The sequence below is a fragment of the Babylonia areolata genome, chromosome 10 (genome assembly GCF_041734735.1).
Source record: "Babylonia areolata isolate BAREFJ2019XMU chromosome 10, ASM4173473v1, whole genome shotgun sequence".
NCBI lineage: Eukaryota > Metazoa > Mollusca > Gastropoda > Neogastropoda > Buccinidae > Babylonia > Babylonia areolata.
In genome coordinates this window covers 17,272,187-17,285,860 of record NC_134885.1, presented here as the reverse complement: position 1 = coordinate 17,285,860, position 13,674 = coordinate 17,272,187, and the positions used below count along the sequence as shown (strand labels likewise).

The 13,674-nt window shown below is 41.9% G+C and overlaps 1 protein-coding gene across 5 annotated transcripts in view; it reads left to right on the top strand.

Moving 5' to 3' along the window:
- The window catches only part of LOC143286835 (dynamin-binding protein-like), a 274,661-nt gene that overhangs the window by 165,585 nt on the left and 95,402 nt on the right, over positions 1–13,674 (top strand). For all 5 annotated transcript variants that reach the window (XM_076594658.1, XM_076594659.1, XM_076594657.1 and 2 more), the window contains 2 exons: positions 3,547–3,651; positions 9,814–9,939. In XM_076594658.1, coding sequence (XP_076450773.1) covers positions 3,547–3,651; positions 9,814–9,939 — 231 coding nt within the window. The remainder of the gene's footprint in view (positions 1–3,546; positions 3,652–9,813; positions 9,940–13,674) is intronic.

Here is a 13,674-nt window from a genome sequence, read left to right as displayed (position 1 = left end):
TTTTGGCATCACTGTTGTCTCAACCACAGACAAAATGAAATGTTTTTTTTTTAAAATCAGGAAAACAGAACTGGTGATGAACAATGCATTATTTTGATGAACAAATGTGTTACCAGACTCACTGAAAAAAAAAAAAAATCCACCTACACAAGCAAAGGAAGCTATAACTTAAGCTGCAACTGAGGACCCCAGGGTTTTACTGGGTGTTTCCAGTATTGCACACACACACACACACACACACACACACACACACACACACACACACACACACACACACACACATATATATATATGTGTGTGTGTGTGTATGTGTAGGGGCTTGGATAGAGGTCGTACCTTTGGTGTCCTGGCAGGATGCTCCCTACCTGGTATGGTGGATGGGCACCACTGTTCCTCATCCATCCTTAAATTTCTCACATGCTGGCTGCATGCGCCACACCCCGCTAAACCGCTTCACTTGAGGGGGTGATGTTAACACAGCATCACTGGGCATATGAATTTCCATGAAGAAATCACCGGCCAGGGTGGAAGGGCTCAGCCAGAGCTCAATGAACACATATTCATGACCAAGGCAAGCCACCAAGAAGGAGGACTTTGGCTGTGGTCAGGTCTGGAGAGCACTGGGCACCACCACGTGACAACTGCCCAAGACACGCCTCATGATGATGAGCACTGCACCAAATCTAATACCGGATTGGTCCTCACCCAGAACAAGGACTGTGCTATCCGTCTCCCATCAGGGCGGATGCGAAAAGTTTGCCACTGGTGGAAAAAAAAACCCAGAACATCCATGGCAGAGACATCACAATTGACACATGGAATGTGAGAATGCTCAGTCAAGTTGGGAAGCTTCAAAAACTCACCCATGAAATGGATTGTTATAACTTACACATACTTTGCCTCAGCGAAACCAGATGGAAGAACTGTGGAAAAGTACAAACTCATTAAGGTTATATACTCTACTTCAGTGGTGAAGAAGACCGTCTTGCAAATGGTTTAGGTTTTCTAGTAAACAAGACCATCAAGAATGCTGTACTGGGGTGCCACCTTATTTCAAGCAGACTGCTTACCATCTGCCTGTGTGCAAAGGCATTTAATATCACAATCGTTCAGGTCTACACTCCCACATCAGACTTAGTGTGAGCAAATAGAACAATTCTACACCTCACTGCAATCTGTCATTGACAAAGTGGACAAGAAGGACATCATAGTCGTCCAAGAAGACTGGAATTAGAAGGTAGGGAAGGATGCTTTGAACAATTGGAAATAACTTTGTGGCCCTGCATGCAACAGTATTAGCAATGAGAAGGGACTTTGTTTCTTGAATTCATTGATTTCAATGGCATGGTGCTGGCAAACACACTTGGAACAAACAAAGCATGAACAACATGGACCTGGCACTCCCCTGATGGCCAGTCTCACAACCAAATTGACATCTTCGTGCAAAGCTGGTACAAGTCAGGAGTGAGCACAGCTAAAACTAGGACTTTCCCAGGAGGGGATATTGGCAGTGACCATGACCTTGTCATGATGATCTTCAGAGTATGCCTGAAAGGAGTCAAGAAGCCAAAGAACAGCATGCTTAAATTCAACCTTGAGAAACTGAACGATCCCACTATTGCAGAAGAATTTTGGGCATCCATTGGAGTAAAGTTCGGCCCACTGCACCTCCTGGAAGATGTTGAAGCCATCATCAACAACTTCAGTGCAATATTAATGGAAACAGTGAAAGAAGTGTTGGGGAACAACTGCGGGAAGTCGAAGCCATGGGTCACTGAAAACATCTTGGACCTGTGCGACACCAGAAGAAACATGTAAAAGTTAAGAAAACGGATGAAGGCATGGTGGAATACAGAGAACTGAACAAGAAGATCAGGAAGGAAAAGAAAGAGACAAAGCAACAGTGGATAGAAGAGCAGTGTGAAGAGATTGAAATTTCACTTGCCAGTAACAATTCCAAAAAGGCACTCCAACTTGTCAAAGACCTCACCAAACAGAAACAAAGCAAAGTCGGTACAATCCATGACAAAGACAGCAACTGTCTCACTGAAGAAGAGGAAATCATAAATTTATTGATATGGATACTTACAATGTCTATCCTCAGTCGGAGACCATACTCAAAGCGCTTTATAAACACGGGGTCATTTGTACAACAGGCTGCCTACCTGGGTAGAGCTGACTGACAGCTGCCACATTCATTTCCTGTCATTTAATCAGATTTCATGCATGCACACATACACACTCAGACAGACATGTAACATTTTACATGTATGACCCTTTTCTTTATTTATCCAGCCATGTATGCAGCCATACTCCGATTTCAGGCGTGTGCATGCTGGGTATTTTCTTGTTTCCATAACCCACTAAACGCTGACATGGATTACAGGATCTTTAATGTGCGTATTTGATCTTCTGCATGTGTATACACATGAAGGGGGTTCAGGCACTAGCAGGTCAGCACATATGTTGACCTGGGAGATTGGAAAAATCTGTACCTTTTAACCACCAGGTGCCACTGAGATTCAAACCCAGGACCCTCAGATTGAAAGTCCAATGCTTTAGCCATTTGGCTATTTCGCCCATAAACAGATGGACTGAACTATACAACTTCCAGAACTAAGGTGATCCAAGTGTTGTTAATTGTCAGGAGCCAACAAACAAGGACAACTTCCCAATTCTTCGTGAAGAAGTAGAGTCTGTGATAACATATAATGTTTATATGAAGTTAGTTTTCATGCATTTTGCAACAGGGGAGCACAAGCTTGATTTTTTCCACTGCTAAATGGTTATTACTTGCTTTGCTTGCAATCAGACACTGTACCTCCTTTATGGAGGACATAGAGAGAAGCTGAACACCCTTTGGTGTTGAGATCAGCATTTTGTTTTACTTTTTTCTGTTCATTCTGGTTTTCTACCAAATCATACCATTACCTTTCACATCACCTTTTACTTTAATGCCATAGACTGAGCTGGCTGAAGATATTCTCAGATGGAACTGACAGCTGAGATAGTTTAGAATTACTGACAGACTCTGACTCTGACTTTCATAAGTCCTTTCCTTTCTTACACAGAAGAGGACCACAAATGCTGAATCAGTGTGCTGGACAAATGTGAAAGGAGGGTTCCTTCCAAATGGTGGTAAATCAGAACACCAATTGTGTGATGAGAACAGACTGTGAGAGGGAGTCAATGTAGAGAAAAAGTGTTTATGCTCTCTTTTGGACATTTTTTGTTGTTGATAAGTTTGACACAACACTGTTCTGGTCAGCAGTGTTGTAGATACAGAGTTACAGCAATCAGTACATGGAAACACCGGCTAGAAAATCAGACTGGCTGTTTCTTATGTTAATGCTAAGAATGAATGAATGCTATTTTCAATGTTTATATTTTCTAATGATTTGTTTCAAGAATGGTGAAACCCCAGAGAGAGACAGGAAGACAGAATGTGTGTGTGTGTGTGTGTGTGTGTGTGTGTGTGTGTGTGTGTGTGTGTGCGTGTGTGATAAACTTGACAGCCAGCCAAATAACATCATTCTGCTGTTACAGCTGCGTGATGAGAACTTCGAGCGAGAAGAAACACATTTTCGGTCAGCAGAAAAAGCTGTGAAGATGCTGCTAAGGAATGTCATGAGTTACATGGACCAGATGCAGGTAAGTTGCCTCAAAATTTGTCATGCAACTTTGCAGACTTTTTGGGAAGATGGGGAGAAGGTAATGGAAGAGAAAAATACAGAAGTGCTGAATGATTGATTGGCATGTTTGCTGTCGTATAGCTTAGTGATAGGCCTCTGCTGATCCAGAAGGATCACAAAGATGTGCCATTGGATGTTTACTGTTCTCTGGAGTAGCATCTCTGAGGCTGAAACATCCAGTGCTGGGGTCTTTGTCTCTTTACCTCTGCTTGGTGCTTCAGGTCATCAAATAGGATGCCTGACAGCAGCCCCTCTGCATACAGATTAGACTGGTCAGCCATGAGTTGGAATGCTGATTCTGGGAAGAAAAGCATAAAGAAGTCCACTGGATGGAAGTTGTCAGTGTTGACAAGGACACCTGAAAGACATGAGCAAAAAAAAGTAAAATACAATCGGTAATAATTATATAACAGCTGATTTATTATCAGCTAATGATAAATACTGCAAATAAAAGATATTATACTCATAAACAAGTGCACAAATAGTAAAAACATAGATTTTTACACTGGCATTGCTTTACACACTGTATCTCCATAATCTTCACAAGAAAAAAAAACTTGACATGAAATATTTGTGTGGTAAATAAACATACTGCTCTTGCTCTTCAATGTCCTACAGTTGTCTGATACAATGCACACATAATTTTATATGTGCTACTAGTGAATGAATAGTGCACCTCTGATCTGTTCATATAAAAAATATGTGCAACCTAATCTTAGTCACACACACTCTCAGTGACACACACACATACACACACACACAGCTCTTACGTGTTTGTTTTGTGTTTTTTTAGTAAAAATTTGAAGCCATTCTGCAGGACAGTAGGGATCATCCATGTGGTACAAAACCCACTGAGACAAATCAGGGCTTGGTAGAATGCCCCCCTCCGTCCTGGTCGTTGGTGTGTAGTCGAGCTTGACCCACGGCCACGCTGTGTTGTTGGTCTCTGACATGAAGCAGATGCTGCAACTTGAGCAACACACACTTCCCCTTCACTATCGTGGTCACCCACAGCTGCCGATGTGGTGGCCATAGCAGGAACACATGCTCCACTCGTCTGGCCACACCCTGTACGCTAGCGACTTGGTACTTGGCCCAGTGCCCAGTTGCCACCACTATCACTCTCCCCATCAGATAATGAAACTTCTTCATCATCATACGGGTATTCTTCGCCCGAATCTTCATTTTGCTGGCCTGGCTGCAGTCTCAGTTGCTCTATAACTTGCTCAGTTGTGAAGTAGCATTGTCTGCTCATCGATGCCGCCATTTTTGGAAAATGAAATGATCGAAGTTGCGGATAAGACTGTAATAAATTCACTCAAAAACTTACAGAAGTACTGAAATTATGGCGTCGATCGATAGAAGGGGATTCCCCTGGTCACATTCACAAAATATGGCCTTTCAACCCTCCTCAAAATAAGAGTGGTTGGTTTGTGAATTACCTACCCTGTTTTGGTCGCCTTTTGGCAACATTGGTGGCCTCCTTAGTGGGTGCTAAAAGGCAACATCAGCGGCCAAAGTGTTAAGCTCAGAATTGGTCTGCGAATCGGATCAAAGTCTGAGAGAGTCAACTGAAGAGGTTTAACCAGTTCAGTACCAGAGAATTTTGTTTAAAAAAAAAAAAAAAGTGCTCTCCTCTTGCCAGGGAATTTTTGAGGATTTGGGGGTAATAAATCACAAAAAATTCTAGCACAAAAGCTATGGGTGATACAGAAAGAAAGTAAACATTTTTGTGAAGGAAAATGAGTGTAGATTCTGCTTCTGGGCTTTTTTTTCCCAATTAGGTTAATTGGAGATAACTGTTCAGGCATGTAAAGTCAAGATAATAATTTTTATGCAACAAAAAAGTCTATTTCCACCTCTACATAATGACACCCATAAAGAAAAGAAACAAAATACGGCTAGATATAGCATGCCTATTGTCAGATTATACCTGTAGAAGAAATTAAAACAGGCTGTAAGTTTATAAAAACAAATCACAGCTCATGCAGACATGTAAGTAAATCACTGTCCCAACAATGACAAAGGTGGGTAAAGTCAACATAAAAGGTCAATCACGGTCTCAGAAACTGAGCTGGCAAGATTTGTTTGACAACAAAGAGCTTTTGCAAGTGAGAGGGTGAAGTTCCTTTCAAGTTGACATGGGCTGATTAACCCCTAGGCTGCCTGCATGACGAGATAACTCGTCATGGCAAGCATGTATGCTTCGCTGCCTGCATGACGAGATAACTCGTCATCGAAATATTCTGACTCTTCCCTGGTTTGCATTCACTTCATTGGCAAAAATAGTGGTAGCTTTAGCCTGGGAAATCTCTCTAGATTCTATTCATAGCTAGAAACCCCATCTACGTCATGAAGCAGTCCTTTATTTGAACGTTTTGGTTGGGTCACTGTCCAAGTGTTTGCCTGACTTCTCTCCTCGCTCGCTCAACAAAATGTCGGACTGACGCCGTGCTCAAGACATGCGATCGTGACGAACTAAATCAACCAAGATTTCTTTCTTTAGCTGATGCTCAGAAGGAATTGAAGCGTAAATTCGAAGAAGATAGTGATGAACATTTATAGGACGATCTGATAGAAAATAAAGGGAGTAATCAAGAGAGTGGCCAAGATGCGACTGTCAGTGAGTGATGCCGGCTGTACAGATGTTAGCAGACGACAGATGACCGAATTAGCAGCAGAGCGATATTCTTGGCACGCAGCCAACGCGGTCTGATGAGAACTGAATCAAGTGACCGTGTGAGAGGGGTGAGGACGAAGGGGGTGCAGACTGAGGGGGCGTGGCCTCACATCCATCTTATCACTTGGAGAAGTCACAATGTATTGTGTATCTATCTCTTAAAAAATATATATATATATTGTGGTTGTTCTAGTATGATTTTGTGTTTGCAGATATCCATTTGTCCAGAAAATATGATGTTTTTGTGCAAATTACCTGACTAATGTTTGTAATGAACAAGTTGAAAATGTGACAAAAAACAAAACACTGATTTCAAAACAACAGCATGTCACTAAAAATATATAAAATGGGAAAACAGCATGTGTTTTGTATTCTTTATTCATTTACCTTTCAGAAAATATATACTTTTATGTGTCTTTCTCCAATAACAAAGAGCACAGAATTTTTTGAAAATTTATACCCGTTTTTTTGTGAAAAAACCCTGGCAAATAGATTTCACTTAAATCTTTTTTTCCTGGCAGCGAAAGGGTTAAAGTGTCTGCTGTGCATTCGGCTTGCCACCTCTTCAAACAAGTCATCCAGCTGATTCAGCGAAAAAACAAAGTGTTAAAAACAAAAAGGATGTGTTTCACATCCATTGCAGATTCAACCCTGCGTTTCGTGAAAATCGTGGAGTATTGGCGGTTGTCAATTTCCTGCAGTCTGCATTGAAATGTGAGAACACTCTTCCCAAAAGGCACGCCCCTTTGATGACCTCTGGCTGGCATTTGACCTCTTTGATGACCTCTGGCTGACATTTGACCTATCGTCTTACATCACTCCTCTCCCTCTCCTCCCCTTCTTCCAATGCTTGCTGTACATATTCTGTCAGTCATAGCCACTTGCTCAAAAATGCTGTCTGATCGAATGGACGGACTGAATTACCATCAAATGGACTGTCAGTTTCATTACCATTTTTGTCAGTCACCTTCGTTTTCAAACCAATCATCAGACAAGAGTGATCCTTCCCCATCACAAAAGCTGTCCATAATCACAAGGAGAGTTTTCAGAATTGTGTTAATCTGTTGACTGTGACTATTTGCTTTACTGGACACATTTTTCAATGCCTTTTTTTGCACATGTTGCAACCCTCTTTTCCACATGCATATCAAGTGGTCTGTTAGCAAATTATTATCAAGTACAATGGGGTCTTCCACCTGATATATGTTCATTTGAATAGTATTTTTATAATCCAGACACATCAAACTAACTGTTCAGAGTCTGTTTATGTGAATTGAACCAAACTCCAATGAAGGAAAAATCGGAACATATGCAGGACATCAGTGGACGTCTTATAGGAACTATGGTAATACTTTTTGTAGGACGTCAGCTGATGTCTCATAGGCACTCTACTGGTTAAGAGTTGAATGAAAGCACCTATAAAAGTCTTTTTCTGCTGTATTACTTATTTCTTTGTATGACAGTAGGCAATATACTTTTATACTATTTGTATAATTCTTTGCTCCCCTTTTTGCTGCTCTTTTTGCTGGTCGTTATGAAGGAATCTAGTATGGGATGGTATCCAACAAGAATCAACATTTGCACCCTTCACAAATAGGGAGTGCAATAAATACCTAATTTCAAACAGTCAGTCTTCTCTCTGATTATTCTCAAAAAGGAGCAAACTTTTTAAAACAGATTGAGAATCAACACAAAATAAGATATTACTTATCATCATTGGTATTTGAAAAAGATGATTTAAGGCTGTAAGATGGCCACCAATTCAGCCATAAAAATTGAATGTCCCTTACCTGGATAATATGATTTTTCTGTTTTTAGGCCAGGAATGACAAAAGCAAATCCCGCACTGCTATCATCCAGAGCCAAGCCATCAGTGTAAACTTTTAAGTGTTTATCAAAATTTCCTTCTAATTCAATTCTGACAGATGCTGCTATTATATGTGGAGATTCTCCTTTTGTTGTGTCAGAAGCACATATGTTAATTGCTTTTGTTAACTCCCAGCGAGGGACAGGTGGCACCAGAACATGAGGTGCCATATCATGTAAATCATTGTCTGAAGAATGTAAAATATCTGACACAGATGTGTGTAAGTGTGTGTGTGCTTGCATGCATGTGTGTGTGTGATTTGCATGCATTCGTGCATGCATGTGTGTGTGAGTTACCTTGAATACAAAAGAAATGAAAATTCAGGTTGGTATTTTGATTTGTTTACAGTTGTCATTGAAATTGTTATTCTCTCTCTCTCTCTCTCTCTCTCTCTCTCTCTCTCATACTCATTTATAAACAAAGGAGTAGGGATTTTAGCAGCAAAAGGCAAACATGCATGCATTGACTGTATAAAATATATAACGAAGCTGAATGATATTTCCAAAGGATGTTTTTTCAAAATATTTGATGCTCAGGTACAACCCATTTTTGTTGTACACTTCTGACATGTGGGGTCTTAACAGATTTGATAATATTGAGAAGGTTCATTCCTTTGCATGTAAACATTTTTTTTACTTACCACTTAGAGTACCAAACAAGTTTGCATATGGCGAATTAGGACGTTATCCACTGTATATGAATAGTGCAACAAGGTGTATCAAGTGCTTGTTAAGATTGCTGAATATGAATGTGCACTGATTACCCAGACAGGCATATTTGATGTTGTTTAACCTTAATTAAAGGTGAAAAAATGCTGGGTGTCTTTAGTAAAAAATACTTTATTTAGACTTGGGTTTGGATATGTCTGGTTGCAACAAGACGTTGCTTGTGAGCAAACCCATTTTTGTCATTATTTAAGCAAAAAATGAAAAATATATTTATGCAAGAGTGGGACGAGGTGGTAATGTCTAAAGATATATATCATAACTACAGACTGTTTAAAACTGGTTTTCAGTGTGAGCAATATTTTGATTGTTTGGTAAAATTACGGCTTGGTTTGCTCCCGATAAATAGATCATTTTTTAGGAGAACATTCAAATGTAATTCATATTACGCATGTAAACGTTGTAATGTGGTCGAAGATGAAAACCATTTTATAAACAATTGTGTCCTTTACAATAACCTGCGGCAAAAACATCTGAACTCTGAAGGTCAATTGTATGTTCACTTGCTGAAGAATGGTTCTGTTTACAGTATTTGTAAACTCTGCGTTTATATATTTAATGCCCTGAAGATACAACAGGAATTCTGTGACAACAATGATGAAAGTTAGAATTAATTTACTATGCACAAGAAGCACTTTTGTTCTACAGGTTTAAGTTAGTATGTATTTTACATTTTGTTGTCCCTGCATGATCACCATATTGTGTACTTTTGACCTCTTTCTTGGGGCCGGATTCCTGGAGATTAAAGTTTTGTTCTTGTTCTCTGTCTCTGTCTCTGTCTCTGTCTCTCTCTCTCTCTCTCTCTCTGTGTCTCTCATTGTCTCATTGTCTAATTATATTCCATTGCAGGATGTGATAGTTTGTCAAGAAAACCTGGCAGCTGACATTTCAGACTATTTCGGAGATAAGGCATGTGAGGAAGTTACACGTTATCTGACGGTGCACAGAGAACTTCTGTCACACTACAAGACACTGGTGAGTCTTCCGTTTTAAGCTGCCATTGGAAGTGGTTAGCACTAACAACAGATTACTGGGAGGGTGATGAGTCAAACACCATCAGTATTTTGTAGACAGAGATGAAGTCAGATGAACGGATATGATGTGGATGGTTGTTCCAGATATGAAGAGCATCAAAGATGAAAGAGCATTCACCATAGGTTCTTGTATTGACACAAGGAATTTTCAGAAGTTAACAATCAAAGGAAGAGCAGACAGTTCTTGATAAATTGAGTTTGAAAAAAATTATACACAGAATACAATACTTAACTGTGATAATTTTATTTTAATGTCTTGCAAGTTCTGTATTTTGCTGTATACTTGTTGCTGTTTTATCACTTTTTTCACACCATATTTACTGTCAAACAGGGTTGGGAAATTTTGTCTTGGACAGTTCTTTAGTCATGGATAGTTCTCTGATCTGTATTTATGTACTAATGGACATTATGCAGTCATACACACCATAAAGTATATGCCATAATTTTCAGTTTAAAGATGCTCCTGTATATATGTTGCATGCCTTTTGTTAAAAAGAATGTGTCATATACTGCACAGTGCCAAACTGATCCAAACAAGGTCTATTAGTTTGCTCTGTTTGGCCACATATCATTCTGCTCTTAGTCTGCCGTCTGCATGTCAATCTAATGCCATTTCCAGTTGGAACTGGTGAACATTCTAATGGTCACTGCTTACTGAGATAAGTAGAATATGTAGTTGCTCTGACTTTGCCAACCTTTTATGCAATGGAAATTTTAATTTTTGGAATGCCTGTATTGTATTACTCTTTTTGTCACAACAGATTTCTCTTTGTGAAATTGGGGATGCTTTGCTCAGGGAGAGCACCTTGCTACACTGAGAGCGCCACCATTTTTTGTCTTTTTTGTGTGTGTGTGCGCACGCGCGCATGTGTGTGTGTGTGTGTGTGCCATCTACAATTTTATTTGGTTTCCTATTGAAGTGGATTTTTCTGCAAAATTTTGTCAGAGACAACCCTTTTGTTGCTGTGGGTTCTTTTACATGTGCTAAGTGCATGCTGCACATGGGACCTCAGTTTATTGTCTCTTCAGAATGACAAGCATCCAGACCACCACTCAAGGTCTAGTGGAGGGGGAGAAAATACTGGCAACTGTGTTATTTGAACCAGTGCGCTCAGATTCTCTCACTTCCTAGGTGGATGTGTTACCGCTAGGCCAACACTCAACATTGTTGTTATTGTGTACAGCTTTCAGGGACATTTTCTTCTCAGAATTTTTGTCTTTTACATTGTTTGCATCAGTTCTTGACATTTGATTGAATGTTTCATTTTCTCGCTCAATCGTGTCCTCGCTTCACTTTCTCTGTCAGGCTCGAAGTTTTTGGAAATGGCTTGTTCTGATCACAAGGCCTTGCTTGCCACCGGGCATACCTCTAGAACCCAGAGCTCATGGGTTCTCCCTTTTGCAATTGGATCAATGCATCTTTGCAGATGAATCGTAGTGGGATGGCCCGACCTACTGAATCATTCTGAGAAGACTGAGGGGAAATGTGATTTAGCCTTACCCCAAGTTAACTTGTTAGGAAGGTAGTTTCATTGAGAGTTGTGCCTCCATTGTGGCTACCACTGATGTGGGGCTGGATATGTCTTCACAAGGGGATTTGGTGTCCACCCTCTATCATCAGTGCACTAAGAAGGCTCTGTGTGGGTGCACCTCTCCCTCTCCCACCTCCCCCAGTGTCAAGGAAAGCCATGGCTTTGGGCAGGGACAGCTCTCCTTTGCCCATTGGGTCAAGTCACCCTGGTATCTCCACATGGCCCTTTCCTGTGTCAGATGACCCCGCAATCCAGCCGGTCTCCCCAGCTTGAGGAATCCCGTGCATGACAGGCAGTTCTGGGCTGTGGAATCACACGAGATTACACAGACCACCCATGGAAAGAGTTTACCTTGTTTCTGTGAGCAGCAGTCTCAGTGGCAGAGATTGCAATGATTGTTTGTTGCTGCTGTGGGGTCTCCTGTGGCGCACATAACATGAGTAACATACAGAAAAAGAGTGCTTGTGCCATCCCAGCATGCATGGGTCCCTACCTCTTCTCATTAGGTACTAGGTGAGAAGGTTTGGCACCCTCCCTCTCAAGCATAGCCGGTGCCCATGGATGGATTCTCCCATTCTTACCCCTATAGATGTTCGCCCATGGACCCCCACGTATTTAGTGTTCCTATGGTGGCTCGTGCTAGCAGCTGAGGGTGGAGGGACTGAGCACTTGGTCAGGATGACCACTGTTACAGCACTTTCCTTCCCTAGCACCTCATTGTGTTGCTATCAACTCATGGAAACCAGGAGTTTCTGCCAGTCCTTCGGAGATGACGGGGTGCTCCTGCCCAAGAAGAATGGCTGGCATTCTAGTCCTGCAAGGAATAAAGTGGCACCTCCAGCACCCCAAATATAACCCAGAAGACAGATACCATTTGCTGGAACAGGTCAAGATCTTCCGCCTGAGGACTGGACACAACTGCCTGCTCCACCACATGCACACAAAATTTGGCATTGGACAGAGTGGAGAGTGCCCTTGTGGTGAGGGATCAGTGACAACCGACCACATCCTTCAAGACTGTAGAATGCATGCAGCATCCAGGAGGAAGTACAGGCCAACACCGACAGCAGTGGAAGCCAAACTGTACGGCACCCTGGAGGAGCTGCGACGGACGGCAGCCTTCATCGAGGACACCAGGCTGCTCATCTAATGGGAGGCGAATGAGGAAGAAGAAGAAGATTCCAGTCCTGCCACTTATTCAGCTGCCTCCTTTAGCCTGGGGGACTACAGGGATTCATTGCCCTTGTGTTTTTTTTACTAGGTGCCTGGCAGTCCAGCTCTGCTTTCCACAATGTAGACCCAAAGCTCAGGATACTTTACTGGGTGCATCTGCACCAGAAAGCATCCAACCCCAGCTGGAACCTGAGGAAATTTTTTATCAGGCTTCCATAGTCGCAGAAGAATGTGTAGAGGTCACCACTGAACCTCTTTCCTCAGGGGACAGGCTCCTTTCTGATTCAGCTTGGGTCTAGGCTGAACTCATCTCAGCTCTGACATTGTTCAGTAAGAATTTACCCTGGTTAACTGAATAACCCATGCACAGAGGACACCGCCATGTATACTATCCCCCACCTAGGCAGGAAGCTTCATGTTCTAGGACCTCAGAGCACCTTAGGAAGGGGCGCTGTATATGTCTTTCCACTCGGCGAGTGGTGCCACCCCTTACTCCCACCTGGTAGTGAGTCCTTGGCATCTGGAGCTTTCCTAATGGGAAAGTGTTTGAAGGATTCCTGAAAGGGAATGGTTTGGTCTTTATACACCACAGACAACCCCTTCAGAGAGGTGGAACTGCTGGTGCAGGATCTCTTGCTAGTCCCTCCATGTGCTTCCTTCCGCAACTCAGAAAAAACTCTTTTTCAATACTGGGGAGATGAACTGGGGCTGAGTTAGACAATTGACCAAGTCAGTCAGTTGACTCCCTGGGGATGAGTTTGGACACACTGTTCATGACAGTTGCTTCAACACAGGACGTTGGACTCCTATGCTTGAATCGTTCTATGTGTCATTGAGAACTCTCACTTCATCCTTGAGTATGAAGGGGTCTCTTACGCCTTCTTCCCTCTGGGCAGGGTCCTCCAGCGGGAATTGAAACTCCACTGGTACCAGAAGACATGGCCTTGGGACATACAGGTCTATTTGGACAG